Raw genomic sequence first — 27,850 nt, 5'->3', positions numbered from 1 at the left:
GATTCTTTGTGAAATATTATTTTGCTTGTTGCTCTTCTTAGAGTCTCAGCTTTCAGGGTCAAATGCTAATGCAACAATATCAGAACCTCATTTAAAATGAAAAAACCCCCCGCTAACCCTTGCAATTTATGGAAAACAGCTTAAAAACAGAACATGAAACATCTTAAAAATTCAGAAACCAAGTGGTAGGATCTGAAGCAGACCCTATTATATTCAGATTTGGATTTGGCCAAATTAGGGACAGTGATTCAATTAGTTGATTCAGATCACTGTCCCTTATTCAATTTGGCTGATTCTGAATCTGTAGATTCAGTGCTGATTTGGAGAATCAGCGATTTGACATAGACACAGCTTTAAATGTTTTTTCTACATACCTCGAGGTACCAGTGTGGCTTGTGAATGCTGAGATGCTGGGGTGCATAGAGAGTCACATGGGAGTGCAGGGGGGAGCCCTCCACATGCATGGCAGTGGACCCAGAAGTGGACCAGAAGTACTTTTGGTCCACTTCTGGGTCCACTGAGGAGCATGCAGGGGCCCCCCCTGCATGCTCCCTGGCTCAGCAGTCAGCCTCAGGAGGACCCTGGGTGCCCCCCCTAGACCCAGGAAGCATCAGTTGCTGAGCCAGGGTACATGGGAGGGCATGAAGAGGTCCCCCACATGCTCCCCAGAGGGCCCAGAAGCGGACTGCAAGTGCTTCTGGTCCACTTCTAGGTCTGCTGCTGCATGAGCTGGGGAGCCCCCTCTGCTCCTGTGGAACACTCCATGCGCCCCAAAATCACAGCATTCATGAACCACCTGCTACCTAGAGGCATGTAGAAAAAACATTTACAGCTGTGTCTATGTCCGAATTGCCAAGTCTTTCTGAATCTCTCTGAATCAATTAGGAGGGTTTCAATTCGATTCGGATTCGGAGATTCAGCCACCAAATTGGCCCGAATCTGCGCCAGATCGAATCACGGACCGAAGCTTCTCACAATCCTAGTAAATAAAGAAAACCTAAACTACTCTTTTAAAAATAATTATAACTTAAAAAAAAATTGTGTGATTTCTGAACATTTGGGATTGGCAAAACTGTGTTTTTTAAAAGTTATTTTGCACAATATAAAATCTGTTACTTAAAAGATTTACAGCAATATACTGCTGAAATAAATTAATACTTATGTAGTGCCTGTACTGAGCAGTAATTTTGGTTACTGCACAGTAAATGCACATGTGTAGACGCACCCACTGATAAGGAAGAAAGCCCCTACTTTGACTGACAAATCACAGCAAGCCTCAAAAGCCTTTCTATTTCCACATGCACACTAATACTACAATGTCTCATGTTATATAAGGAATGCACTTAGTCTTGGGATACTGATATTGTCATCCTGAAAAAATATTCTTTTCCTGGAAACTAAGGAAAGACCTTCCTAACTGCAGTCTCAAATCCTTGGACAAGTAGATAGTGTTCAAACTGTGCGATAATTACCAATTCAATCTTGAACTAGCAAAAAGCTAGTTTCTTTAAGAGTCTACTGTTTCAAATTAAATATATGATGCTACCAGTTGGAAAAATCATTTCAAGAGAGAGAGGAGAGAAATACAAAATGGAGAAAAAATTGACCGTCTCACTGTGAATGAGAGTAGATAACCAGAAGCAGATTATTTCAAACTGACCAATTAGAAATCAAGATCCAGTCAGGAATTCCATCTGGAAGAAAAGGAGTCATCCTAATCATGAATAACAATGATCAGACACCTGTATTGAACTATGAATAAGCAGGCATGTGTACATGAGACGCTTTACTATGCAGTAGACTAATCTACTGTACAGCAAGGCATCACCATCTCGATGTATGAAGTATTTACTGCACAGTAAATTAGTCTACTGCATGGTTGCCTACTACCTGCAAATACAGGTAGCAGATAAACTGTACAGTATCTGCTGAGTAGTAGCACACATATAGACTGCTGACTGGGAGCAAAGTGCCCAGACAGCAAGGGGAAGGGAAACTATCCCTTCCTTCAGCATCGGATTCCCAGCCCTGTGTCCTGATTGGGGCTGGGAAGCAGCAGCAGGGGGAGGGGATATTTTCCCAGCCCTGTGCCCCAATCTGCAGATTGGGGCATGGAGGTAAGAACCAGCACTTGAGGGGGGAACAGTTTCCCAGCCCTGTGCCCCAGTCTGGCAGGACAGCTCCCCCCACCGCCAGGGACCAGGTGCCTCTGGTGCCTCCTGCCAAGCCCAGACTGGCACCCAAAGGGATCCTGGAGCTCCCCCTTGCTGCTGTAAAGGGTACAGCATGAGTGGAGTATGCCTGCACTGAACTGCTCCCTTCAGGAGCAAATTTACTCCCAACAGGTGTACATGTAGATGCCGTGCCAGGGAAGGCTTACTGCATAGTATCTAATTGTGCAGTAAGCTTACAGAGTATTAATAGCATGTGTAAACATGCCCAGTTGGTGCATCTACATGTGCAATTAATTGAAAGCAACAAACTCTGGATTAGTTGGAGCCAGAGTAAACTACTCATGGGCACAGCATCTACACATATGCTCAGGCCAGCAGCAATTTGAGCCAAAGCAGAGCAGTTTATGGCAGGGCTGGGGGCACAGTGGGTCAGCCCCAGTCTCTGGATGGAGACATTAGGCAGCAGAGGGGCTGGCTGCAGCACGATGGTGCTAAAAGGACAGAACCACGTGACTCGGCAGCAGGCAGGAGTCTGGCCCTCCGCTGGCTAGGCTGACCAGGTGCAATTTACACCTATGGTCAGCATCTACACATGTGTTTAATCTCAGTCAGTTACTCCTCCATGAGGAAGTACTGTCCCCAACAGTACTACGTTATGTCAGTGTTAATTAGTTTACTATGGCCTAAAAGTGTCACGTGTGTAGATGGTGACACTTTATTCCACAGTTGAACGCATGTAGATGCAGCCAGTTAATAGTAAAACACTGTTTGGTATTCTAGAGCCAACTTATAAAGTTGGCAGTCATCCAGTAATATACTCCTATGAATGACTGATGAATAAGGTAAAGGGAAATTGCACAATATGGGTTCTCATCAATCGAGTCCCACAGTATGAGAATCTCAGTGTCGTGTGTGATACAGTGGTGGCAGATGATAGAATAAGGAGCAAGAGTCTCAAGTTGCAACATAGGAAGTTTAGGTTAGATATTAGGAAGAATTTTCTCACTAGAAGGACAGTAAAACACTGGAACAGGTTACCCAGAGAGCTTTTCAAGACCCGGCTACAAAAAGCTTTGGCTAGGATGATCTAGTTGGGGATGGTCCTGCTTTGAGCAGGGTGTTGACCTCTTGAGGTCCCTTCCAACCTTAATTTTCTATGATTCCTATGATACGAATGCATAAACAGGAACAGATAACCATGCACTAAATATTACTGTCAAAGTTTTAGTCACCCATTGGTTCACTAAACTAAAATGGAATTTGGACTTCAGCTTTCAAAGAAGTTTTTCACATTGACAAATTTGGATTCCATTTTTGATGGTGAAGAAAAAGACTGGAGGACTATCCAAGGTATATATGCCAATATGGCTGAGAAGGCATCGGGATTTTCCAAGGATAAGAAAGAAAAGTTGGGGACCAAGACCCACTTTGGCTGTCATCACCAGATGGAAACAGGCAAGGCTGAACCTCCTCAGTTTTAGTGAGCAAGAAGATACTAATACCTGGAAAGAAGCATATAGAAAAAATAGATGAGCTAGGAAAAAATTCAGCCAGGGGAAGCAAATTAGTGTATAGTGATAGGCCTGGGAAGTGGAGGTGAGCCAAAATAGCTCATAAAAGCTTGTAATTGACTTTAGTTAGAGTCACAATGGACTAATAATTTAGTCAAACATAGAAACATTCTCAGCAGACCTGAGAAACAAATGTAAAGATGTATATGGCATTTTCATTATACAGTGAACAGACCTCCACTTGAAACACATTTCAACATTCACAGCATAGATAAGATGAAAAACCTGAGGTTAATTGTGAGGAAATCACCCTGGGAGAAGCTAAGCCACTATCAACAGCAATCTAAGAAACTCTACTACCACTGGCCAATATTAAATAACTACAAACCAGATTAAACAAGTGAAGTGAATTTGAAAAGCTTCAAATGAGCATGGAAGGCATGCTTTCCTACATAAGAATCACAAAAAGGAATCATCACAACACTGCCTAAGAAAAGGGTTTTCAGTGATTGTGAAAACTGGCATTTGTTCCCTGGGTCAATCCCAAGAAGTCCCTGGTACAATTATTCTGAACAAGATCTGTAATGCCATCAACAGTACATTTTAAGAACAACTTGTTTTCCATCTCACATGTCCTCATATTACTTGCATTTTCACACCTTGCAACATTGTCTAACAAGGTGTCTAACTGGTCTAACTGGAGCTGCCTACTGTTGGGGCAGGCTTTGGTGGTGGGCAGGTGTTGGGGCAGGCTAAGACAGTGTCCCCCTGCCCCAGCAGCAGGGAGTTCCTGGCCTTGGCTCCTTGGCTCCCTAACTGGGGACATGGGACTTGGAAAGAGCTGTGGGGCAGGTCCCAAATCTCTGCCCCAATCCATTGGTGGGGCAGCTAGCAGTAAGCCTCCAGCAGGGATTCCCCTTAGCTCACTGCTAGCTGCCCACTGGTGGATCTGGGCATGGGGCTCTTTCCAAGCCCTGTGCCTAGATCACCCAATCACCCTGGATCACAAGAAAAGCTGTAGGCCTGGGACCTGCTCTTAACTGGAACAGGACAGTCCCCAGCCAGCTCCAGGCTGCATATGTAGACTTCCCTGTGTAGCCCAGGGCTGGCCGGAAACTGTCCCAATCAGGGGCAGGTCTCAGCCAGCTTCAGGCTGGGTGGGGAACTCTCCCCATGCAGGAAGCTCTCAGCTCCAGCTCTGTGATCATGGAGCAGGGGCTGGGAGCTCCCTGCTGCCAGGGCAGGAGGATATGTCCCTGCCTGGACTCCAGTGGTGGAGCCCACCCTGGCAGCAGGCAGTTCCCAAGGCAGGGAACAATCTCCTGCCTCCTGCTATCCACCTGACCAGGAGCAAATTTACTCCCAGTCAGCCGTCTACACATACCTTACTGCACAGTAATTGCTCAGCAGTTAATTTGCTACTTGCATTTGCAGGCAGTAAATTAACTGCTGAGAAGAGCAAATTACTGCACAGTAAGGGTCTGCACATACAGATGGCGATGCTTAGGGGGTACGTCTACATGAGCACCTGCCTGCACACTTGTTCCTGCACAATTGCTAAAACAAGTACTAAATGACTATGCAGTAGATGCCAGTACTAAAGCGTCCCAGGGCCACATGGGTCATTTCTGACCCTACTGAACTCGTTGCTACTAAGCAGTACCAGTGGCATCACAGTTCATGCCTGCCAATGCTATGTTGCTTGTCACTAGGGTGATATAGTATCTCATGTAGATGCACCCACTACGCAGTAATTTGCTTATCTGAGCAGTAAAGCGTTTTTGTGTAGATGCACCCAGTATGACCTAAAATGATTAATTCTAGGAACAGCTTTGAGCGCTGCTAACTCTTCTTCTGTAGGCAACACTTTCCATAACCCCAGTGACTGCGTTTATAATCTAACAACTCAAGTGAGAAAGGCAAGCACTGCTTTTCAGAAGCTTACCACAATATGGAAATCTAAATCTATGGGCGTCAGCATTGAGTTGCAAATACTCAGTAACAATGTCCTAAGTATACTCTTGTATGGATTACAGTCATGGAGGAGCAGCAATTCTTTTCAAAGGAAATTAAATTGGATATTTGAAGTAAAGTGGTTAGACAAAATAAAATATGCAAAAATCTTGCAAAGGGCACAATTACCAGCAGCTGCATAAACAGAACAGGCAAGAAGGTAGGCTTTCCTTGGCCACATTCTGGAAATGAGAGATAACGGGCTCCACAAACAAAACTTGTAATGCAGCCCCACCACAGCAATAAGAGAGGACACCCTAAAGGGATCCTTCCTAGCACATTAAGATTGGAAACAGCAACCTTACAGCTTATGTGACTGATGGCGCGAGAGTTGTAACACAGCTAGTTAATGCAATGCTTTTCCAACTCTGGAGATGGGGGTTTGTAATTGTGCTTGCTAACAAAACTTGGCTCGATCCAGCATAATATGCTTTCTCTGTTTAAGAGATCCAGGACTGGTTTACCAAGGGCTTCTACTGGGGGAGCTATCTGGAGAGATTTGTAAAGTACCTGCCCACCCTCAGCTCTTGGCCAGGCTTGGCAAATCCCACATTTTATGAAAGCCTGTTAATTAAAATATTATACATTATTCATTTTAAAATAACTTGTGAACTATTATTCCACTGCTTATATAAGAATTTGACCTTATTAAGAAAGAAAAACAAGAACTCAACCATTGCCACATACATTATGTATGTTTGTTTCTAAAATAGGAGATATTTATAACGTCAGCATATATTTTCAAAATAAATCTGTTTAACAAATTATTTACTTTCCTTGAGATCCATTTTCCCCAAAATGGGCTATGCATACCCTCCTGGTATATGTAGTTTACACTCAGTGAGCAGGCATAGATCCACATGGATGGATTCCTTTTTCTCTCTCAAAATGGCAGTTCTAAGAACCGTAAATAACACAGCACATTTATTTCAGTGTATGCTATTCCCAATAAATAAAATGTATTAACTAAAAAGCCTTCCACAGAGCTTTGTTGCTTTCTTCACAAGTATATGTTTTCACATGGACCTGCTTCATATTTTTATTCAGCAGTAAATACTTCCTTCTTAAATGTAATAAAATAATTAAAGTAATCAATTAATACATAACATAAACATAGCAATTCAACATTTTCAAAATATTCTAATAGAACTCATTTTTATAATATACCTGGAAAGACAAATTACCTTGCAGACTTACAGAGAGATAAAATGAATTGTACATTGTATAACTAATGTACAGCTATAGATACTAATACAGCTCTCTTATCAGAGCATCTGAATACCTCCTGTTTATTAGGATCCAGTTCACAGGGGTATTAAAGTATGCATATAAACTGAAGCACATACACAATCTTGATGATTAAATGCAAGATAAAATAGACTTTTATCTATAGAGAAATAGGTGGCATCACATTATCTGTCCCTCCTCATCTTCCTATACTTATGCATCAGGTATACAGGAAAAGTTGCCCCTTACTATATGCAAAAAGAGATTAAAAAATATACAAAAGCTTCCACTTGCTACAGTGGTCTTTGTTTCATTAAGGGAGTAACTCGGTTAAATTTAATATCCTGTGATACAGATGAAGTAAAAAAGATAGTCCCTTCTAGACACCCTCTATTGAAATCTTACCTGTCTATCCCCAAAATTTGTATTTTAAATATCTGACAAATGGTTTCTAAGCAAGAAAAAAAGGTTTCCATTAAGTTTTGAATTCCACATTAATTTTCTAGACTTTTTCTCACCCTTTTAGATAAATTTCTCCCCATAGACAAAATAGAGTGCTTAGAAGTCAAAGCACTCTTCTTTTTGTAAAACAAAGATTATAAAATTGAATGTTTATCTTCTATAAACTGCAACTCATAGTTTTTATTTACTGAAAAAAAATATTTCTGTAGGTGGGATTTAAAACTTCTCGTAGTTCTCTCAGGTCTTGTCTTTTAAGGACCTAGTAGGATGCCCAAGTAATTATGAGTTCCTTACTAAACTAGGAAGTAAATCTGCATGCATACAGTTCAATAGTCTGTGGCCAGATGAGCAGGGGGATGCATTTGCAGTGGCACAAACTGCCTCAGTGTAAATGCCTGCAAGTGTGCTTTATAGCGGGACAAAATGTTCCACATGGGCAAACTGCCCTTGGGACAGCACCTGTGCTGGCTCTAGCAGTCTTACCTGTTGATGTGCTGGAGCAACATGGAAGCCTGGCCAGCAGCCAGAGCACTGATGTAGACTGCTCGGCCTCCATTTGAGCCAGTGCATGTTTGTTTTGTGTGCTTTGCGCCACTTTTGTTTCTGGGGTTTTTTAAATATTTTTTTGCTACTGGGAAATTCTGGTAGCAAACTCTGCCACCACGCAGCAAATTTATAACATTGGCCGTATGTGGCATGTGGTGCCACAAGAAGTTTGTAGCATCACAAACTTCACACTCCCAGTCCTCTGGATGCAGCAGATGCAGATGACAGTAATTCATACCCTAAGTAATAGGTTTGTATATTTGGCAGATTAAATGTTCTGTATTTCATTGCTATGAGGTATGGAGACTGTACTGTGAAATATCCGTTATTCACTCCTTCTGCTCTAAGCATGTAGGCCTACAAGCCAGTTGAAGGAAAAGGGGGGGGGAATGAAAAAAGATGACTATAAATTTAGATTAATACATTTCTTGAAAGGTTTCCTTTATTTTCTTTCCTTGATTTTTTAAATTAGGAAGCACACTAGACCCACAAGCCAAATACATGAAGGAGGACCAAAAAAACCCTACCTAAACTCTCCAACTACTTCATTAGATCTTATTAGGATCTTGTCTTTGAGCATCTGAATGAATCATCTGTCTATTTTTCATTATTGTCTATATGTAATTGTTCCCTCCTTTGTTCAGAGGTTTCTGGTCATTTCGTCATGACTGTGCTTGTTTTGTTTCCTATTGTTCTATTACAGAATTATATTTGTTTCTCCTATGCCTCAGGTAGTACATATGCCTCCCAACAAAGTGCAATCTTGAAAGAAGAGGTTTCCATAGTGAACTCTCTTGGAGCCTATGGACATTTATACACATGGTCCGGGAGTGGAAGGTTGGGGGGGGGGATGCGTTTTAATTAGAGCAACTCTTACAGCCACTCTAATTAAAACACTTGGAGCACCTCGTGTATCAGCGTCCCCATGCTTCAAAATGGCAGTGGGGGTGCTTTATCTAAAGCTCATCTACGAGCTATTCTGAAGCATGGGGGTGCTGATACATGAGATGTTCTGGGTGCTTTTGAAGCACCATTTCGAAGCAGGAGGACACTGATACAGAAGATGCTGGAAGCTACTGGAGCATGGTAATTACCATGCTCCAGCATACTCAATTAATCAAGTTTGCTCTGGCATGCTATCATTACAGTGCATTGGAGCAGCCTCATTGATCATGTATAGGTATCCTATATGATTTCCTGAAACCTGACTGAATAGCTCACACCAGCCTAAAACAAGGTTGGACAGTACAAAGCCTTAAAATGGGTAGAGTATACTCACCATCCTTTAAAATCAGAAGAATATTTGAAGAATATAGCTAATTTTTCACATTTTCTTTATTCCCAGAAGAGAATAAACCAAAGAATTGTAGCTGCTTTAGCTAGGCAAAGTATTCTGCTAGAACTGCATGGAAATTCACTAATACATATACATTTTTTTCCTTTGCTATGAATGACCTTTTTAATTTTCAAACGCAACTGCTATGATTTGGCCAAGACTCCAGTGGCATCAAAATATATTTCCAAGTTTTTAAATTGATAACATCCACCATTATCTATTATATTCTACATAGATCACAAAGAATAATGCAACAGACTGGGCGTATCGATTTAGTAGGCTGTTTCATTTTCCCTTTTTGCACTTTTGGCAATTTTGCTAATGAGGAATGAACTTTTATCCAGTACAAAATTAAAAAGCTCCAACATCTAGAGGCGTTTTTCTTTCGACAACCTCTGCCATGCTCTCTTATCTTTGAAGAAATAACTCAAGGAAAGAATTGTGAAGCAGTGCTGAACATAAGACACCACCTTGCAGGAATGTTTAGTGGAACAGACAACGCTTTTCATTTTAACAAAAGCAGTAAGTGCTCCCATTATGCACATGCTGCCCTGCATGTGCATAATACTATGTAAGTGGTTGTGGCAAGACACTGTTTGTGCCTGCCACTTTAAGGGCCTGGAGCCAGCAGCTGCCAGGTGCTTCATGAGGGCAGCCATTTTGGATTCAGGGCTGCCCATATAAACAGGACAGTTTTGCTGCTGGAGGCCAGACAACAATATTGCCTGGCTTCAGGGCTGCTGGTATCATTGGGAGGTAAGGGAGGAGATGTAGGGAATGGTTTTGGAGGCTCCTGGTCCTGGGCCTTCCAGGATTGAGTGGCTTGGTGGGGCTCTCAGTGGCGCAGGAGCCCCCAAGAAATGTCAGGCCAGTTACCACCCTGGTGAAAGGCAAGTAGGGGGTGACTTAACCCCAACCCTCACCTCCGGGTGGGTAGAAGTAACATCAATAGTAGCACCATGACCTGCTGCCCCGGGGGGGAGTGAGAGTCCCCTGTGAGACCCTGGGGCACCAGTCATGGCGTGAGGTACCCCAGCTCCCCCACATCTAGTGAAAGGGGACCCAGAGAGAGTGTGGGGCTAGTGAGGCCAAGGTAGAGTGCCCCTTGACTGGCCCATGCTGGGGCCAGGACCAAGACAGTCAAAAGGGCCAGGGGCCCACCATGAGGGGCAACCAGAGCTGTGGGCCTGGGACCCCCCCTGGCTTTGGAGGTCAGGCCAGGGCCTGTGTGTGGCTGAAGGTCCCAAGCAGGGGACCACACCCCAGAGGGGAGTGAGCTATGAGGAGCTTGGCAGCCCAGATGAAGGAGGCATAGGCCACCTGAGCAGATGGTTCAAAGGAGGGTCCCTCCAGGAAGATTCTGGAGTCCAGTGTGTGGCTGGAGTGCTTGTTAACATTTGGATTCCATCTGCAAGGCTTGGGCCGCGATGTAGGGGTGGTATGGAGCCATGGGCATCCCCTAATATTGGGGTGCAAAGAAAAATGGGCACCCTCCCACCTTATTTACCAACTTACTAACTTCCAACAAGGCGTGATGGGCGAGATAAGCAGGCGGTGTGAGGATACCCACTTTGCTACAGTGCTATACAGTCCATGAGCCTAACCACATTCTCTATGTGGCAGACTATGCCTTGTTGAAACTGTTACATTTTGGCAGGGTAGAATTTCATTACCCCCACCTGTTATCTTGAGCTGCTATTTCATTTGCAGCTGCATGAATTTGAAGGAAAGAAATGTTGGACAGGATTTGATCCTGCTCATTTTTTTTTTTCCAAGGGACACTCCCTGTTTCTCCTCTTCACACCCTGCTTTAGTATTTCATCATAGTTCTAATGTTTCTTGAAGCTTACTGCCCTAAGGTACTTAAGTACACATTTTACAGGGGCTTTAAAGAAAATGATTTCTGCTTCCTAGAAGGTACTCCTTTATCAGAATACAACTAACCATTAGCACATAAAGATTCTGCAGTTCATTAGTTGTGGAATTACAGTATTATCCTATTGGGAATCAAGCTCCAAATTTTACCACCAACACTCCAGTCCCACCAATGGAAATGACAGACCTTCTGATCAGTTAACAAATAACAAATAATTCTAGTCTTCAGAAAGTGCCTCTGCATCTGTGTATTTATCTCTCTAGATAAAAATGTAAATACAAACACAACACACACTAAAAAAACAGATCATATTTTGAAACATAAGCATTAAAATTATAACTGTGAAGGTAAAAATAATCTTTAATATCTTTGTCACAATTTCATGAACACTTTTGTGCCACAATGAAAGTTTTTTTCCTCCAATAATGCAATCTGAGACTTTATAGAATAGAAAAATTAAGCCAGGTTTTGCTTGGGAAAGTTTTCCGAAGGGTTCCTCATTTTTATATAGGAAATCAATTTGCATCACTGATGATATCATTCAAATCAGGTGACACTATGTGGTTAGAAGGTAATTTACTTTTCTGCTGAAGCAATTTGATTCTTGTTCTGATTTGCGATTTTCATTTTGTTTGTTAATGAAAAAAATTAATGAGCAATGTTACTGGAAATACAACTCAAAGCACTGGCATTATTAAATATGTTTTCAATATACTGTACATTACTTTGATTGCACAGTCGGAGCCTGAACCTTGCAGTTAAGCCGTCAGTCAATCAACCAAGCAGACACTGAACTCTCAAGGAGGACTGCACATACCTTTGCACTGATTTGTGTTTTTGTCAAGAATTGCCTTTGTGGATACAATTTTCCCATACCTAAAAAGAAAGAACAACAAAAATTAGAAAGAAATATTATTATATTTTAAGCCTAGAATGATGTGGTTTTAGTAGTCTACATATTTTATTACACATACATACACAGGTGGAGCTAGGATTTTGAGAAGGAGGCATGGGAGCAGTGACCCTGCTCCCTAGCTCCTAGCACCTTCCTCCCCCCCCCAACATGAGCGTAGAAAGACTGCACTACAGGAGCCTGGGACTTGTTTCAAGTTCTCTCAAGCAGTAAGAATCTTCTTTCACTTCTCTCTTTACTTCAGTTGCACTTCGCCTCCCATTCTCCCCTACCTTGCCTGCCACTGCCACTTCTGCTGCTGCTGTACCCAGCTGAACCAGGGACTGGAAGTGGTGGGGAGGGGGTGGTGGGGAAGAGGAAGAGATCCTGAGCTGTGCCCTGTCCTGCTACAGTTGGGCTGCAGCAGCAGAAGTGGCAGTGAGGTGGTTCCTTCCCCCATGCCAGTTCTCAGGCTGGCAGGAAACACCAGGGGAACCAGCCAGGGAGGAGGGACCACCTGGTGCTGCTGCTGCTGCTGCTGTTCATGGCTTGAGCTCAGCTCTAAGAGGAATCAGGTTGAAGTGGGCAGGAGCATCTCTGGAGCTCTATCCCCACCCCCAGGGAGAGAAGGAAAGGAGGTTTAGCTGAGCATGGAATGGAAGGGAGGGACAATTCTTACTTTTAAAAAAAGTTCCCAGTGGCTGCTCCTGTGGCATGATCAACTTAAAGGGAGGTGCATCTGTGCCACTGGACTCCCCCTGGATCTGCCTTTGCACACACACACATACAGGTATGCACAAATATATACATGACATGCGAGGAAGAGGCTTATAAAAGGTGCTGGCTTAATGATCCTAGGAACAAAAGTAACAGATTTACCTAGAAAGGAGGTACAAAATGAACAACAACCTTCCTAACTGTCATTGCACTTTAACACAGACTTTGAAATTCTTCCTTAAGAAGGTTGTTTATTTTCTACATCCATTCAGTCTCTGAAACTGACAATGCAATCACCAATTACAGTGGTGACTTAGAGATGTCTACATTAGTGATTCTCAATGGGGGTACTGCTGCAATGATCTCTTTACCTTTACAGGTACCATGGGATGCCACACATTATTAGCACTGTTAGGTGCACAAACACCTATTTATTTGTGTGATTTTTAAAAATTTATATGGGAACTAATATCTCAGGATTCATAGATTAAAATTAGAGGCTGAAAGGGAACTCAAGAGATCATCAGGTCCATCCCACCTGCTCTGAGGCAGGAAAGATTGCTGGGGTCAGATGATGCCAGCAAGCTGTATGTCCGGTCATCTTTTGAAGATCTCCCATTAGGTGCCACCTCTGGGAAGAGTCTGTTCCAGAGTCTGGACACATGAACCATAAAGAAGTTTTTCCTTCTGTCTAATCTGAAGTGATCTTTTCTCAGTTTATGAACATTATTCCTAGTCTTCCCCGGGGTGCCTTGGTGAACAGATGTTCTCCCAGCCCCTGATGTTCTCCCCTTATATACTTAAAGGCTGACACAAAGACCCCCCCGAGTCTTCTCTTTTCCAGGCTGAATAGTCCCATGTCCTTCAGCCTCTTCTCGTATGGTCTGTTCACCAGACCCGTAATCATTTCTGTGCCCCTCCTTTGGACTCTTTTCAGCTTCTCTACATCCCTCTTGAAGTGCAGCGCCCAGAACTGGATGCAGTACTCCAGCTGCAGCCTCACCAATGCTGAGTACAGCAGGAGGATAACATACAGAACAGGAGGATAATATAGAGATCCCCTAAACAACATCCAATTCTAGCATTACTTGATAAGTTGCAGCTAAAATAGGAAGGTATGACAGGGCTTTCAAAAGATGTCCAATGTCAGGCTCTGGCATGCCTGAAGAGGGACAGAGTTCCAGAGCTAAGGAGCAACTACAGAGAATGACATCCAATGTATTTTCCCCAAGCAGACTGATGGTTGTTTTCAGAGACCTTGCAGTGGGGTATAAGGTAAAAGGTGGTTCCTTAGCTACACAGGGCCCAGACTATTTTGGGCCCTATAGATCAAAAACAGCTCCTTGAATTACGCCCAGAAAGCTACTGAGAGCCAATGTAGATTCTGGAGTACTTAAGCTATATGTTCCTAGTGATCCAACCCCTTAGAAAGTGGGCCACCACGTTCTGTACTAGCAGAAGCTTCCAGATGGTTTTCAAGGACAGCCAATGTAGAACACATTACAGTAGTTTAGCCTTGAAATTACAAAAGCATAGGTGATGGTGGCCAGGTCAGAGTCTCAAAAAAAGGGTTACAACCTTTCTACCAGGTACAGCTAGTGAAAGGCACCCTTAGCCATAGCCACCACCTGAAGATCCAAGTGAAACAGAGGATACAAAAGAAAGCAAAGACTGCGAACATGAATGACAAGGGGAAGTGTAACCCCATTGATGACAGATGTCCCAGTCCCCCACCCACTATATGATTCATAAGATAAACTCAGAGATTTCAAAAAGGAATCCTGAGTGTCAAAAACGTTCCAGCCTGCTATGGTCTTTCTGAATTCTTTACAACAGAAGAACTTTTCAATTATTTTTCTGTAGTCAAAAAAAGGGTGAAAGCTAAGATCTGGCATTTCAGAAGGTGCCTAAAAAGACTGAGAAAAATCATAGATGAAGAAATTTGTCTTCCAGCAAATTAAGTTTATTTAAATGTACATTTCATTTTTTTCAATTTTAAGTTTGTCAAAGGAGTAGTAGTCATGGGTTTAAATTGCAGAAGGGAAATTTAAGCTAACTATTTCAAAGAACTTTCTAACTATGAGGGTGGTTAAGCACTGGAACAAATTACATAGAGAGGTTGTCAAATCTCTGTCACTGGGAGTTAAGTTCAGGTTAGACAAACATTTGTCTGGGATGGTTTAGATGGGGAAGTTCCTGCCCTGGGCAGAAAGCTGAACTAGATGAACTCCTTGGGTCTCTTTCAGCTCATTTTTTTTATCTGATTCTAGAAAAGAAGGTTTATTTTCAAGGGAATGAGGCAGAACTTTTACTACTAAATGCTCTGTAAAACTGGCTGACACAAATTAACAGGAAGATTTTTTTTTCATTTTTAAGCTATCTAATGCATCTTAAATAATAAAAAAAACCGGTTATTTTTCTATCTTTAGGCTTTCCATCTCTCTCCAAGCTGAGCATTGATGAGTACATGAATAAATGACATCACCTTGTATAGTACAGTTTCTAAGTAACTTCACAGGACTTAGATTTGGGAGAGAGAATTTTAATTGTATGGGCCACTGACACCTTGTTGCATTAAGTGGTTAGAACAGAAGGTAAGAATTTGTCTTTAGTTCACAGGAAGTAGGAAGGAAAATTAAATGGATTTAAGAGTCAGTTTGAAATCATCTGTTTCGTGCAACAGCAAAAAAGCTCAAAAAGGGTTATCTTTTGCAGTCACCACATAACAAATTTTAACAGAATAAGGAAAATATTTTTATTCCCAAGGCTACTCTTCTGGCTTTATCTCTTTTTCAGTTCTACCTAGAATCTTCTTCAAGACCCTTACTTATCAGATTTAAAGAAACTGTGCACTTAGTCTTTCTGTTGCTTTCATTTTTGTAGAAGTCCCTATGAAGTATAAATTATGTAATGGCTCTATGACAGCATGTGATCCCTGAGCAGTTAACTTATTGGTCTCTGGCTGCCATTCTTGGCAATGTTCTCCCTATTATGGGTATGGGTTTTTGTTCCCATTATGCCTGTACTGGTAGGGCAAAATGGAGCAGCCCTTGGAACTAAGGCAGCTCATAGGGCACCAATGTGGCACAGTGGGGATTGTGAGGGAAGGGAGTCCCATGCTGTACTATGCAGTATGTCAGGGAAGCCACGTGGCACAACAGTGTGGGAGGAGCTCAGCATGGAGCTTAGGAGATATATGGCCCTGGGCCACTCAAAAGTTGGACAGCTCTGAGTTATAGCATCACCTTACCATGAAATACAATAATAAAATTTCATCACCTAAGGAAAAAGCAAATTAGTAGACAAATATTTTTATGGGTAAAATTTAGCTAAGTGAAGAATGCCAGTACATGCATGATAAACTACATGAGTTTATAGCAGGACAATTTTTATCTCCAGATTTGATGGTATTCATGCTATTTCAATTTATTGCTTAGGATAATCAACCAGGATGTGGGGCACTAAGTTTGGTTGCATTCTCCTTGTCAGAGGATTTGAACTTACATATTCCACTTTCCTGAAAAGTGCTGTACCAACCAATCTATTGGACACCCTGGGCTGTTCTCAATCTCATCTAAATCAAAGTGTGAGAGAGAGGGTGCACTTTACTGTGGAGCTAATTAGCTCCCCAGTAAAACATCACTGTCTACACGTGAGCCCATATTAGGATATAGTAAATTAATTAACTCTGCTGTAGGGTAGTACTGTCCGAGACAAGTATCATCTTACAGCAGAGTAAGATGATACTTATCTTACAGTGTGGGGCCTGCCTGCTGGCTAGTCCTGCACTGTACCATCCTTGTGTCCCAGCCAGCCCCTCTGCAGCACAGTGAACTGAGTAAGAGCAGCTCTGGGCTGGCAGACTGACCCCCTGGGTCCCCTGCCAGCAAGGGCTGCTCTGCCCCAGCTCAACCTGCTGCAGTCCTGGGTGTATGTTTAAATGCTAAACCCACGAACAATAAACTCTGGCATGAACTGCACTGGAGTTTATTGCTCTGTGCTAATTGCATATGTAGATGCATGAAGAAAGATTAGGTAGATGACCTGGGATGTGGTACCTGGATTCCAATCTGTGTTCCAGTGACTATTTCAGCAACAAGTGGAACCCCATCAGGATGAGAGATTAATAGCAAGCAACTCCAATATACTCTATAGTACGAAATGAGAAGATGTAATCTCAAATACTGTCAGGCAGAGGAATATATGTGGGGCTCTGACTTTCTGGGTTAGTGCCTTAGTCACCAAGCTATAAGGTTAACAGGCACTACCACCTTTCCTCCTACACATTTTTTGTGAATACATCTAGAAAACAAAAAGTTTATATGCACAGCCTTCTATGAGTCACATTTGGATGAAAACAGCAGGCATGGTGGCCCCTGCTGAGGCCACGAAATCTGCCAGGTTTCAAGGAGATAGGTGTACGGGTTTCTGGGAAACTCCCTCAGGCTGCTGACAAGCAAAACTCATGACAGGTGTGACTTTGAGTGTGTGTTAAGTCATGCCCTTACTGGTGCTGGGGCATCTACACAACATGGTACTGTGCCCAATGAGGTCTCCTCCTCCCCTACAGCCTCATGCTGGTCCATCACTTTAAATAACAGGTAATAACTTAGTAAGCAAAACAGTAGCAGTAGCAGCACATCTCAGGCAGCCGAATTGTCACAGAGCCTTTCTTTCTTTTCCTGCAGGCAGGGCTATTTCTGGGGTGGGGGGGCAAATCAGGGCAACTGCCCTGAGCCCCGCACTTTGATGGACCCCACGGATATGGGCGGAGTGGCCACGGCGAATCTGAGCCACCACTGCTGGCTTCGCATCCACCTGCTTGCTACCCCCTGCCACCGCCAATGGCAGAAGCAGCTTCTTTGGGTCCAGGGTGTGTGGGATCAGAGTGGGGGCGGGGCCCCACATGAGCTGATCTACCCTGGGCCCCACACCCTTATGGGTCTGCCTGCAGGAGCTTCTTCTCCAGCAGCTGCTAGACAACTCTCCCTGCCAGCCCCAGCCCTGGGGCTGAGATTTTCCCAGGGCCTTGTATCCTTCCGGTCAGCTGACTGGGGACAGGTGCTAGGGGTGTTGGGCTAAGGACATGGCACTGGAAGACAAGGTTCTTTGTGTCAATCTGATATCTTTTAGTAGACCAACTGAATAGTTACACAAATATATCTTATCAAGGTTTTGGGTTGAAAAACCCTTTATCAGGCTGATAAAGCACTTGGAGTTTGTGTGTGTGCTGTTCCTGGATAGAAGGAATAGTAAAGAAGCCAGAGGCTGGCATGCAATGCAGACAAGAAAGCCAGTCAGTGAAAATGGAAATAGAGGCATCTAGGGGTGATGGACAGGCTGGGGTGGGGGAGAAGGAGGGTGTAGTAGCACAGGTAACAACGGAGAGGTACTTGGGGAGTCATATGTCTGGCAGGTTGTAGTGTGTCAGAATTCCAATGTCTATATTGAGTTCATAATTTTCTGTACGAAGGAGGTTGATTGGTTCATGGGGCCAATATGGTCAAGGCAGTCCACACAAGTTCCACCTTCTTGCCAGGGATGCCTTTAAGGGGGACAGGGCTGCCAGTGGTGGTGCCAGCACTACCATCAAGCTCATTTCAAAATGCAGGAAGGTAGCAGGTTATTTACACTGGAGCATCAAGGCAGGCAAGATGCTGCTGGAGAAACAGGCAGAGCTAAACATCCCACAGCACAAAATCATGCAGGATGTGGAGACTAGGTGAAACTCCACATACCTCATGCTCGAGAGGCTGGTGGAGCAACAGAAGGCTGTCCATGAGATGCTCAGGGAGATTGGGAACAGTGGTCCCCTTAACACAGCTGAATGGGATACCATCTCCCAGATCTTGGTGGTCCTCAAGCCCTTCCTTGAGGCCAATGAGAACCTCAGTGCTTGTCCCTGCTGAGCTCCCATTTCAGGACGAACTTGGAGGTATGAGCTGGGGCTATGGGGAAGGAGGACACCCCAGGTCCTGGGCATTACCATTAAAACTGCACTCTGCTAGGGTCAGGAGGCCTGGTAGGACTGTTGGTGGCATGGCTGCCCCAGGAAATGCCAGGACGAAGGATTCTCTTTGTGAAAGATGGGGAGGAGGTGCCATAACCTCCAGCTACAACATGCACACACACAGTCCTGGCTAGGGAAAGCCCAGACCCATCATGTCTTTGACAGATCTGAGGCTTGCTGGTTGCAGTGGAGTTGTGAGGCTCTAGATGAGCTCAGCTTAGCCGCCTGGAATGCCATGAACCCATGGGTGAGCTCGTTCTGTCCAAAAAGCCACCCCTGCACCAAGTGGTTCATGGCATCCATGATCTCTGTTGCTGTGTGGGATTCATCCATCACCTCGGCTTGAAGGAGAGCCCACCAATGTCCTGACTGGTCGTGCCAGTGTCATGTGAGGGAGTGGTATGCATGTGTTTTGTTCCCTTGCCCCAACTGATTTTGGCTCGGCAATGCAGGTAGATAGCATATGTGGGCTCATCTGCCAGCTCAAAATGATCCCAGGACACACTACCCACTCACTTCTGGAGTTCAGGTGCATGTGTGGATGCTGCCTTTTCCTTCTCCTCAGCAGGCAGTTGCACAGCAACAAGAGGAGCAGACTTAGCTGAGCCACTTGACACCACAACCTCTACCTCATCCTCCTCCGAAGTGCCTTTTGGGGAAAGACACCTGGTTCTAGGGGGAACTTGAGGGTATGAAGCAAAAACTAAGCTGATTCCCCCTCCTTCCCCTGAGTTTCCCTTGATATGGCACTCAGATCCAGATGCAGATCTAGCTCTTCTGGCACTGAAAGGCTCAGCATGGGAAGTGAAATGGGGGTGGAGGAGACTGTCATGCTGCTGCTGCTCCCCTCTCCTTGCTGCCTGTAGAACTAGTGGAAGCCTCATGCCTGCTTGTTGTAGCAAAGAGGCTGCACCTCAGTTTGGGGGACTTACAGCTCTCCCTCTACCCCCTCTTCTGCCCCTCCCTGAAGGCTTGCCAGCTGCCTTTCCAGCACACTTCACGGTGTTTCATAGTGTCTTGTCTTTGCCTTGGTGTGCTGGAAAATCTGTCTCTTCTTCTGTAATGTTATCTGATTTATATAATATATGTAGATAAGATAATTGTATGTATCTGAATCTATGTAATGTCTGTCTGTATGTAATAAATAAAATAAAAATATATAAATGAATGTATGTGTTCCTATATACATTCTATGTTACAATATGCAATGTAATTATGCTGTGCTTACCTGCACAGTGAATGGAATGCACACAGAGAGAAAGCACAGATTTGAAAAGAATCAAAATAGACTAACAAAAACAAAAAGAGGATTTTGGGGGAGGCATACATTGAAAGGAATCAATGAATATACTAATAAAATAGAAGGTTAAAGAAAGCAAAAAGTATTAATGAATCCCACTTGCTAGGAACAGGCTAGCAAGTAGGAAACGATAGCTTTTGTTACCTGCTGCTGCTGAGCTGCTGGAAGACACAGCTCAGTAACTGACCCCAAGGCAGAAATCAGCTCAGTTCAAACAATGCTGCTTTTTATGCTGTTTTTTCATCCCTCCCCCAGAGCTCTGGGATTGGAAGGGACCTCAGGGAAGGATCACAGTCACTGGAGAGCTACACAGTCAATATCACAGCAGTCCTTCCCCACTCTTCCCCTCTCCCTCTCCTTACTTTCTGTTTCCCTACAGGCAAGCTCAGCTTCAGCTTCAAAACTCAAAAAGTTCTGACACTTTTGAAATATTTTGACTGGCCTCATTTAATTTAAGGCTGTTTTGAAGCCCTTTATTTCATTTTAATTTCACTGTTTCAAGCTCAAAATGAGTTGAAACAGTGTCAAAATGAAACAGCCAGCAAATTTTTGCACAGTCCTATTAGGCACCATATATTAGATATATAGAAAACCTATTCACTCTCTGATCGAAGAATGTATCTTGGAATATGCCTAGTGCTAAGCAGGAATGTGTGTTTCTTGTTGAATAGAGATGCTGTTCAGAAGTGAGGCTGTTTCATCCATTTAGCTTCTTTCTCATGATAGAATTCTTTATGGTAACACTTGCAGCTGATTTTCCCTTCAAAACCTAGATTATATATCCTAAGAAGAAAGTGCAGAATTCTTGCAGAATTTATAATCATATAAATTATACAGAAATTATGCAGAAACTTTTGTCCTAAAACTTTTGTATTTACAGTAAAAGTTCTGTTATCCAGCATCTTACAAGCCAGCATGCTTCACTAACTGGCATGCCTGCTTGTAAGATAAAGTGAAACCAGAAGTGCCTACAGTGGCACTTCCAGTTTCTCTGAGTCCCCATGGCTCAGGGCAAAGCAGCCTGAGCTGCTGAGCCCCCACAGCCCGAGGACATAACAGGCTGTGCGAGACCTGCCTCCCTGCGGGCTCTGTGGGAGGGGCAGCGATGCTGCGGGAGGGGCAGAGGGATGCTCCAGAAGCAGAATGAGAAGCGGTGGCTGGGGTGACTCAATTAACAGGCATATTTTGTTATCCAGCATCCCCCATTCCTGGGGGATGCCGGGTAACAGAGCTTTTACTGTATTTCAATTTATGCAAAATCTTGCCTACCTATTACCTTAAGAGCCTCTGTCAGATACATAGGAAATAATCCAGCTAAAATCAGCAGCAAAGCCACAAACACCTTGAGTAAACTTATTCCTAAACTTAACTTTCTCCAGCAAACACTAACATCTTTCCTTATCAAGCTTCCATATTAATACAAACACTTGGAACGAACCGATACTTAGTTCAATTTAATTTGTGAGCTATAGGAGGGGTAGATGGGTGTGTGCATACCTTTGTGCACACCCATGCAGAATCAAGAGTTTGGAATCTAACTTAAAATCTTTTTTTGTGTTAAATTTCTTGCCAACAAAGAATGATCTTTGTGGTCCCGCTGCATTTATTACTGATTTTCCAGAGTGTTGTGCTATGAACTCATCCTACAAACTCTTAGCTATGTGGGGAAAAAACAACTTGAGAAAATAGTCCTGTTCCCCTCAGCAAAACTATTCAAGGAAGTCAAATACTCATTTTCATAAGTTTATAAAATTAGACATGAGAGTAATGTGAGGTGTCACAAGAATGAACTCTGTTATATGCAATTAGTTGTATGTAGGCCTTTCACCTTAATGTATAGATCGAAGCAATGACCACTGCAATAAGACAGTAATTAGAATTAATTTCGACAGTTTTTTCTGATGCTTCAAGCAATTAATTACAGTAATCAGAACGCCAGCTTTAATGAGTGGTAAGAACTTGTGTTCTGCAAAGTGAAAAGGTATTCAGTTAATAAAATTTAATTGTAATTTTCCAGCATGGGTAGAGGACAATATAGGGTATGATTCCTCTTTGGAGTTACTTGGCTTTCCTGCTAGCATAAGCTGTGTAATTTTGATTCGATTCACACAGAGATTCCAAAAGTGTATTCCACAATGGGAATTCACATGCAAATCCAATATAATAACACAATACAACTTGAGAGCTGGCCTCTTAATCTCTTCTTCACATGCTAACTACTAGCTATTAAAACACAATAGCCCATATGTTTTCTTTGTAGCATATAAGTATTTTTCTAAAACAAGGATGTCAGACAAAATTTGAGTGACATGAAAACACATTAATATGATTTAATTCTGCCATACATTATCATGCATGTCCTTACAACTATTCTTCCCAAGAGCCTTGTCAAGAAAAGAGCCAATAATCAAAAGCCTGGTCAAAGGGAAAAAAATTACTTCATAGGAAAGATTAGTTCAAAATCCAAGTTCTGTCTTTCAATGAAAATCCTTTTTGTCTGAAAAAAAAAAATTCCCCAGCTCAAGGGGGTCCTAGGGCTTATTAGTCTGGCATCTAATTCTAGTGTTTCTCTTCTACTCCTTTGCATATCCTAAAAGATATTAGCTTCAATGTATCAACCAAATCCAAAGAAAATTCCACTGTTATACAGTTAAATCATACTTATATACTTCTAATTAAATATTAAAATAAAATAAAATAAAAATGTTTTGGTCTCTTGATCATTGTTTGTTTTAAATATTGAACAGAGCTAATAATTTTAAATATTGAACAGCTAAGAAGCTGTTTTCAGGTTTTCATAGTCTGTCATTTTACATTTCTTGTACACCCCAAATTCCCACACAATTCAATAAGATTCTGAGGTTCATAAGGTGCATACAAAATAGGCTATCAAATTTTAGCTGGTGTCTGAATAACAGTATCAAGCTATTTAATAACTGATACCATTCCTCCAAATTTTCATTTAGAGGCTTGCAGATTGTAGATCAGTATTTATGTTACAAACATTAGTAGAATGATAGTTGAAATCTGGTATTAAAACTACTTGCATTACTTAGCAAACATTTCAGTTCTAGCCAATGTAATTAAACAAAGCAAATGATTTTTTGCAGTGGCCATTCTGGAACCACATACCTTCTAGCTTTGGGACTTCTTAGAACTATAATGGCAGAAATCCTCCCAAGTACAATTGTCTACTCAAAGCTCTTTGTATCATTTAAGACAAAATTTACCCTTGTGATTGAGCTTGTATATGTATTCATCATGAATATAGAAAATTCAGATTATCCTGAGGTTTTTCCAGGCTTCTTAATTTGTAAGTACCGTATTTACTCAAGTATAAAATGAGTTTTTCCCCCAGTCAGCATGAGGGAAAAAGCTCCTCTTCTTACATTCACATACACTAACCTCACTAAATACATTGTCTCTCACTAAACTGATGCCAAAAGCAGCATGTGCTTCATAATGGAAACCAACTATGAAACTGATTAAAAGCAGCCAGCACTAAGCATGACTATAAAAAACATGGTCTATATTGGGCAAATATACTAATGGGAACCTACCACAAGCAGAGATTAGTGGAGCCCATCTGAATAAGATACATTATAGTGCCCATTATACACAGCCTCCCTCAGTACCATCTTTTTCAAGTCATGCTGAGCCACTACATTGAACACAAATTGAATTCCTCTTTATTTCCACGGCTGAGTTATGCTTTTCTTTCCCATTTCCAATGGTTCCTGTTTCTTCACTAGCCTTAAATATGTGTCAAACATCACCAAATGAGGCCCCAAACAGTTCACCCAGAATCCCTCTGTAGCCTGCTCTCTCAGACTGGTACATAAGATTAGAGGTGGAGGTGGAGGTGGAGCCAGACCAGGTTGCCCTGAGTCTTATCTGTGTATACATTTTTGAAGCATTTCAGGTCTCATAACAAGAATGCCCACTTCCAGTGATGAGTGGGGGGCTAATTAGCACATAGATCCTTTGGCGGGGGGGGAAGGGTATCTAGAGTACACACACATACTGAGCAGTGCTGAATTATGGGGTCACCATGGCTTGAAACACTTGATTCTGTTATGGCCCTGCCCAATGAACTATATAGAAAATGATGAGCATTTTGGCTTTGGACTAATTTCATGCATAGTTTGTACCAAAGCAGTTTTTCTAGTCGCACCGAGGAATAACTGTGTTTCTGGCATGGAACAGTACTCACAGATATCATGTATAGTAAACCTACCACTTGCTGGTCAAGTGGGAAGATCTTGGCTTTATGCTCACTTCATGGAAGGGAAACTGCTCCCTAGCTTGTCCCAGGGGCCTTATTGCTGAGGGCATGTGAAACTCTGGGGCATCTGAACCCCAAGCCTCCAGGCTTGGGGCTGCACATAGGATGCCTGCCAAAGGATTTGGAAACATGAAGCCCCAGGTGGGGTGGAGGATGTTTGCCGGCAGTAGGGCCACTAATGGTGCTTGGCTGATTCAGGGATTTGGAATTGATTTGACTGATTTGGATTGGAACACAAAAACATCTCTTAAAAATTGTGCTATTTATAAAGTGCTGCTTAAACATTTATTTATGGAGTACCTGTGTTAAAACTTGCAGCAGTTAAAAAAATGTTAAATACATCAATTTGGATAAATTAAATTACTACAGATATATTTATTTCAAGGTCAGTGTTTTCAGATTTGCTCCTCACTTCTATGTACTCAGGAAAGCATAGTCTGACATTAAGGTGGGGGAGGAGGGGAAGAGGCTGCAGGGGGGGAAGAAGTTGGGGGCACAGAGGGCAAGGGTGGCATCTGACCCCTCAGATTTATTTTCCCTGCGTTAGGGGGAAAAATTCAAGGCAAACTTCCAATAAATTAGATTCTATACCTGGAAAATTATTTTAAAAATTATAGATTTTCATATATAGAATCTAATGATTTTGTGATCATCTTATAGTCAGGGTCATCTTAATTTCTAGTAAATATGGTAAATGGCATGTATAGGTTTATTTGCTTTTTGACAGGGATTTAACAGGAAAATCATACGGACTTTTAAAAAATTCTCTATGGATGACACAGAATTTGGAAAAAATATTTCAAATACCTTATAGTACCTGGATTTCTTTAAATGTGCTGCCCACGTCATTTTCACACTTGGTATGCATGCATTCAGTATGTGCAAGATTAAGTTGTATTTAAGGAAGTACATATGCATCAACTATTAAAACCATGCAAATGATCACAGTCATTCAAAGAAAGGCTTCTGTTTTTACTAGTCATTTCTGAGTACTCTACCTAGTCTAAAGCTCTAGAGCTACACTGCTGCTGATGGTTTTTTTCTTCTACAAACAAATCTATATATATCTAGATAGACAGATAGATAGATATCTGGTGTACAGTTATAGATAGATAGATATCTCTATATATCTAAATATATAATTTATATATTTCTCTATATATCTCTATACATATCTATATATAATTTGATAATTTAAATTTTTGTCAGATAATGTATATATTGTTTATAGAAGAAAATACATCAGCAGCAGTATAGCTGTGTTTGTGTGTAATTACCTACCTATATATCTACAGACAGATCGATAATTATAATTTAACGATAATTACATGTTAATTACTAGTATAACAATATACGTATAATTTGTTTATAGATAGATAAGTATAATTGCCCATCAGTTACCATCTTCAACCATTAAAACAAGAACACTCTTTTGCATACTTTTGCAGCCACAACATGCCTTATCTATTTGCATATGAAAACAGCAGAAATTTTACTGTTACTGGCCTTTACTGTTGTCTATTTTCATGGTTCTGTTTATGTGTAGGCAAGGGTTGGAGGCAAGAGGAAGGTTGATTGCAGGGAACTCAGTGATTGGGTTAATAAAACCGCACTTCTGTCCAATATGGCCTATGCTAACCCAGTGTTGCCCACAACAATAACAAATGTTATTGTTTCTACCATTTTCTTTATTCTGGCTTTCAAATTCAGAATAGCCATTTCAACATTGGAGATGATACAAAACAGCATAACAAGTGAAAATAACATTATAGCTAAAATTTTCAAGAATAGTTGTCTAAATTTGGGCTCCTATATCCTTTGCTATTTTATAAAGTATTAAGTCAGGGGTTTTCAACCTTTTTTAATGTGTGTACCCCTTTTGCCTCAAAGTTTCATTTTATGTACCCCTTAATATTTTTTCTTGTTTTTAAGTGGGGGGTGTGCAGATCAAGGTCCCCACAGGGAGGGAGGGTGTGGGGCTAGGGCTGGGGCAGGGGCAGGTGCTGTACAGCTGGGATAGAGCGTGGGATGGAGTCGCGAAAGTGGCTCGTCTGGGGGTGCAGCGAGGGGGGGTGTCTCCCAATGCTGTGTGCACCCTGGCAGAGGTGCAGGAGGCACATGCCCCACAGATTTGTGCACAGGGTGGAGGCAACTGCTGGTGCAGGTAGACTCTGCACCCTGCTGCCTCTGCCCCAAGAGCTGCACAATGCCATATGCCTTCTGCCACCAGGTGGGCAGGAGACAGGCACACACACACAGGTGCAGACACAGACACACACACATGCAGATGCAGACACAGACACACACAGACACCTCCCCCAGCAGATAAGTGTGTATGGGGGGAAGGGGCAAGACAGGAGAGAGGGAGGAGGCTGGGGGGGGCAGATGGAGACCCCCACACTGCAAGAAGGACAGGGGCAGGGGTGAATGGGACCCAGGCTGGGCAGGTCCTGGGACAATGGGAGCTCAGCAGCATGTCAAGAGGCTGTCAAGGGAGCGGCTGGGGGCAGGGCTGGAAGCAGATTAATCAAGCACTAATTCAATTTACAACAACCACTTTCAGGCATCTGCGCAGAAATTTGCATTCATTGCTGCCAACTGCACCAGGCCCTGTGCCACTTTTCCATGGCTGGTTGCACATGTGGTTCTATGAGCTGCTGATGGGCCTTGTGCTCAACCAATTGCATGCTGCCAGGGGAAAACACACTCCCTCCCCACCCCCGCCCGCCAGGCAGACCCTCACAGCTGCGCTGTAAGGGGGTAGCGGCCAATCAGGAAAGTGAGCTGGGGTAGGAGGCGGGGAGGCACCACGGTGTGCAGTGTGGAGATGGCAGCACCTGATACGCCCCTCCTTCTTCCCCGGTAAGAGGGCAAAGTGTGGGAAGACTGTGGAGAAGATGCCACTGCTGTACCCTGGGGCTCCCTTGGTCCCCGCCTGCCTGCCAGCCTTCCTGTGTGTACCCCCTAAGACCTTTTTAAGTACCCCAGGGATATGCATACCCAGTTGACAGCCCCTGTACTAAGTCTTCTGCAGTTTTAAATTAAGAAATGGGAAGATACTTTTGTCTCAGCATTTGTGAAAGCCAGGCCATCTATTCATGTGCTTAGAGATGGAGTTAGGAGTCCAATATTAGGGAGTGATTTTTCATATGTCCGCATTTATGAGGAATGAGAAATCTTAAGCAGAAAGAGTAGAATTCAAGTTGATTAACTGGTGAAGAAATAGAATGTGAAATATTTGACCCCTATTTATCATATCTTCTTAATATCTATTCCCATCATATATTATGAAATATGCCTCTGTGCAAAGGGCTTCCACAGGGATTTTTTTTTTCACCCAAAATATTAAGTCCAGTAATACCATAATAATTTACCTAATATGTACTGTTCTTATATTACAATGTTTCCATGCTACTTGATTCCCCTCATAGCCAATGTTCTGAAACAACTGCAGCTATAAAACAATAACGCACATTTGTCATTAACCATTTTTAAGAGTCA

At 42.6% G+C, this 27,850-nt stretch overlaps 1 protein-coding gene across 3 annotated transcripts in view; it reads right to left on the bottom strand.

The window, feature by feature from the left end:
* The window catches only part of RBMS3 (RNA binding motif single stranded interacting protein 3), a 542,868-nt gene that overhangs the window by 474,905 nt on the left and 40,113 nt on the right, over positions 1 to 27,850 (bottom strand). For all 3 annotated transcript variants that reach the window (XM_019536251.1, XM_019536258.1, XM_019536241.1), the window contains exon 2: positions 11,963 to 12,021. In XM_019536251.1, the coding sequence (XP_019391796.1) occupies positions 11,963 to 12,021 (59 nt within the window). The remainder of the gene's footprint in view (positions 1 to 11,962; positions 12,022 to 27,850) is intronic.

Source organism: Crocodylus porosus, unplaced genomic scaffold (genome assembly GCF_001723895.1).
Source record: "Crocodylus porosus isolate Cpor-Errol unplaced genomic scaffold, CroPor_comp1, whole genome shotgun sequence".
Classification (NCBI taxonomy): domain Eukaryota; kingdom Metazoa; phylum Chordata; order Crocodylia; family Crocodylidae; genus Crocodylus; species Crocodylus porosus.
This window is presented reverse-complemented; position numbering and strand designations above follow the sequence as displayed.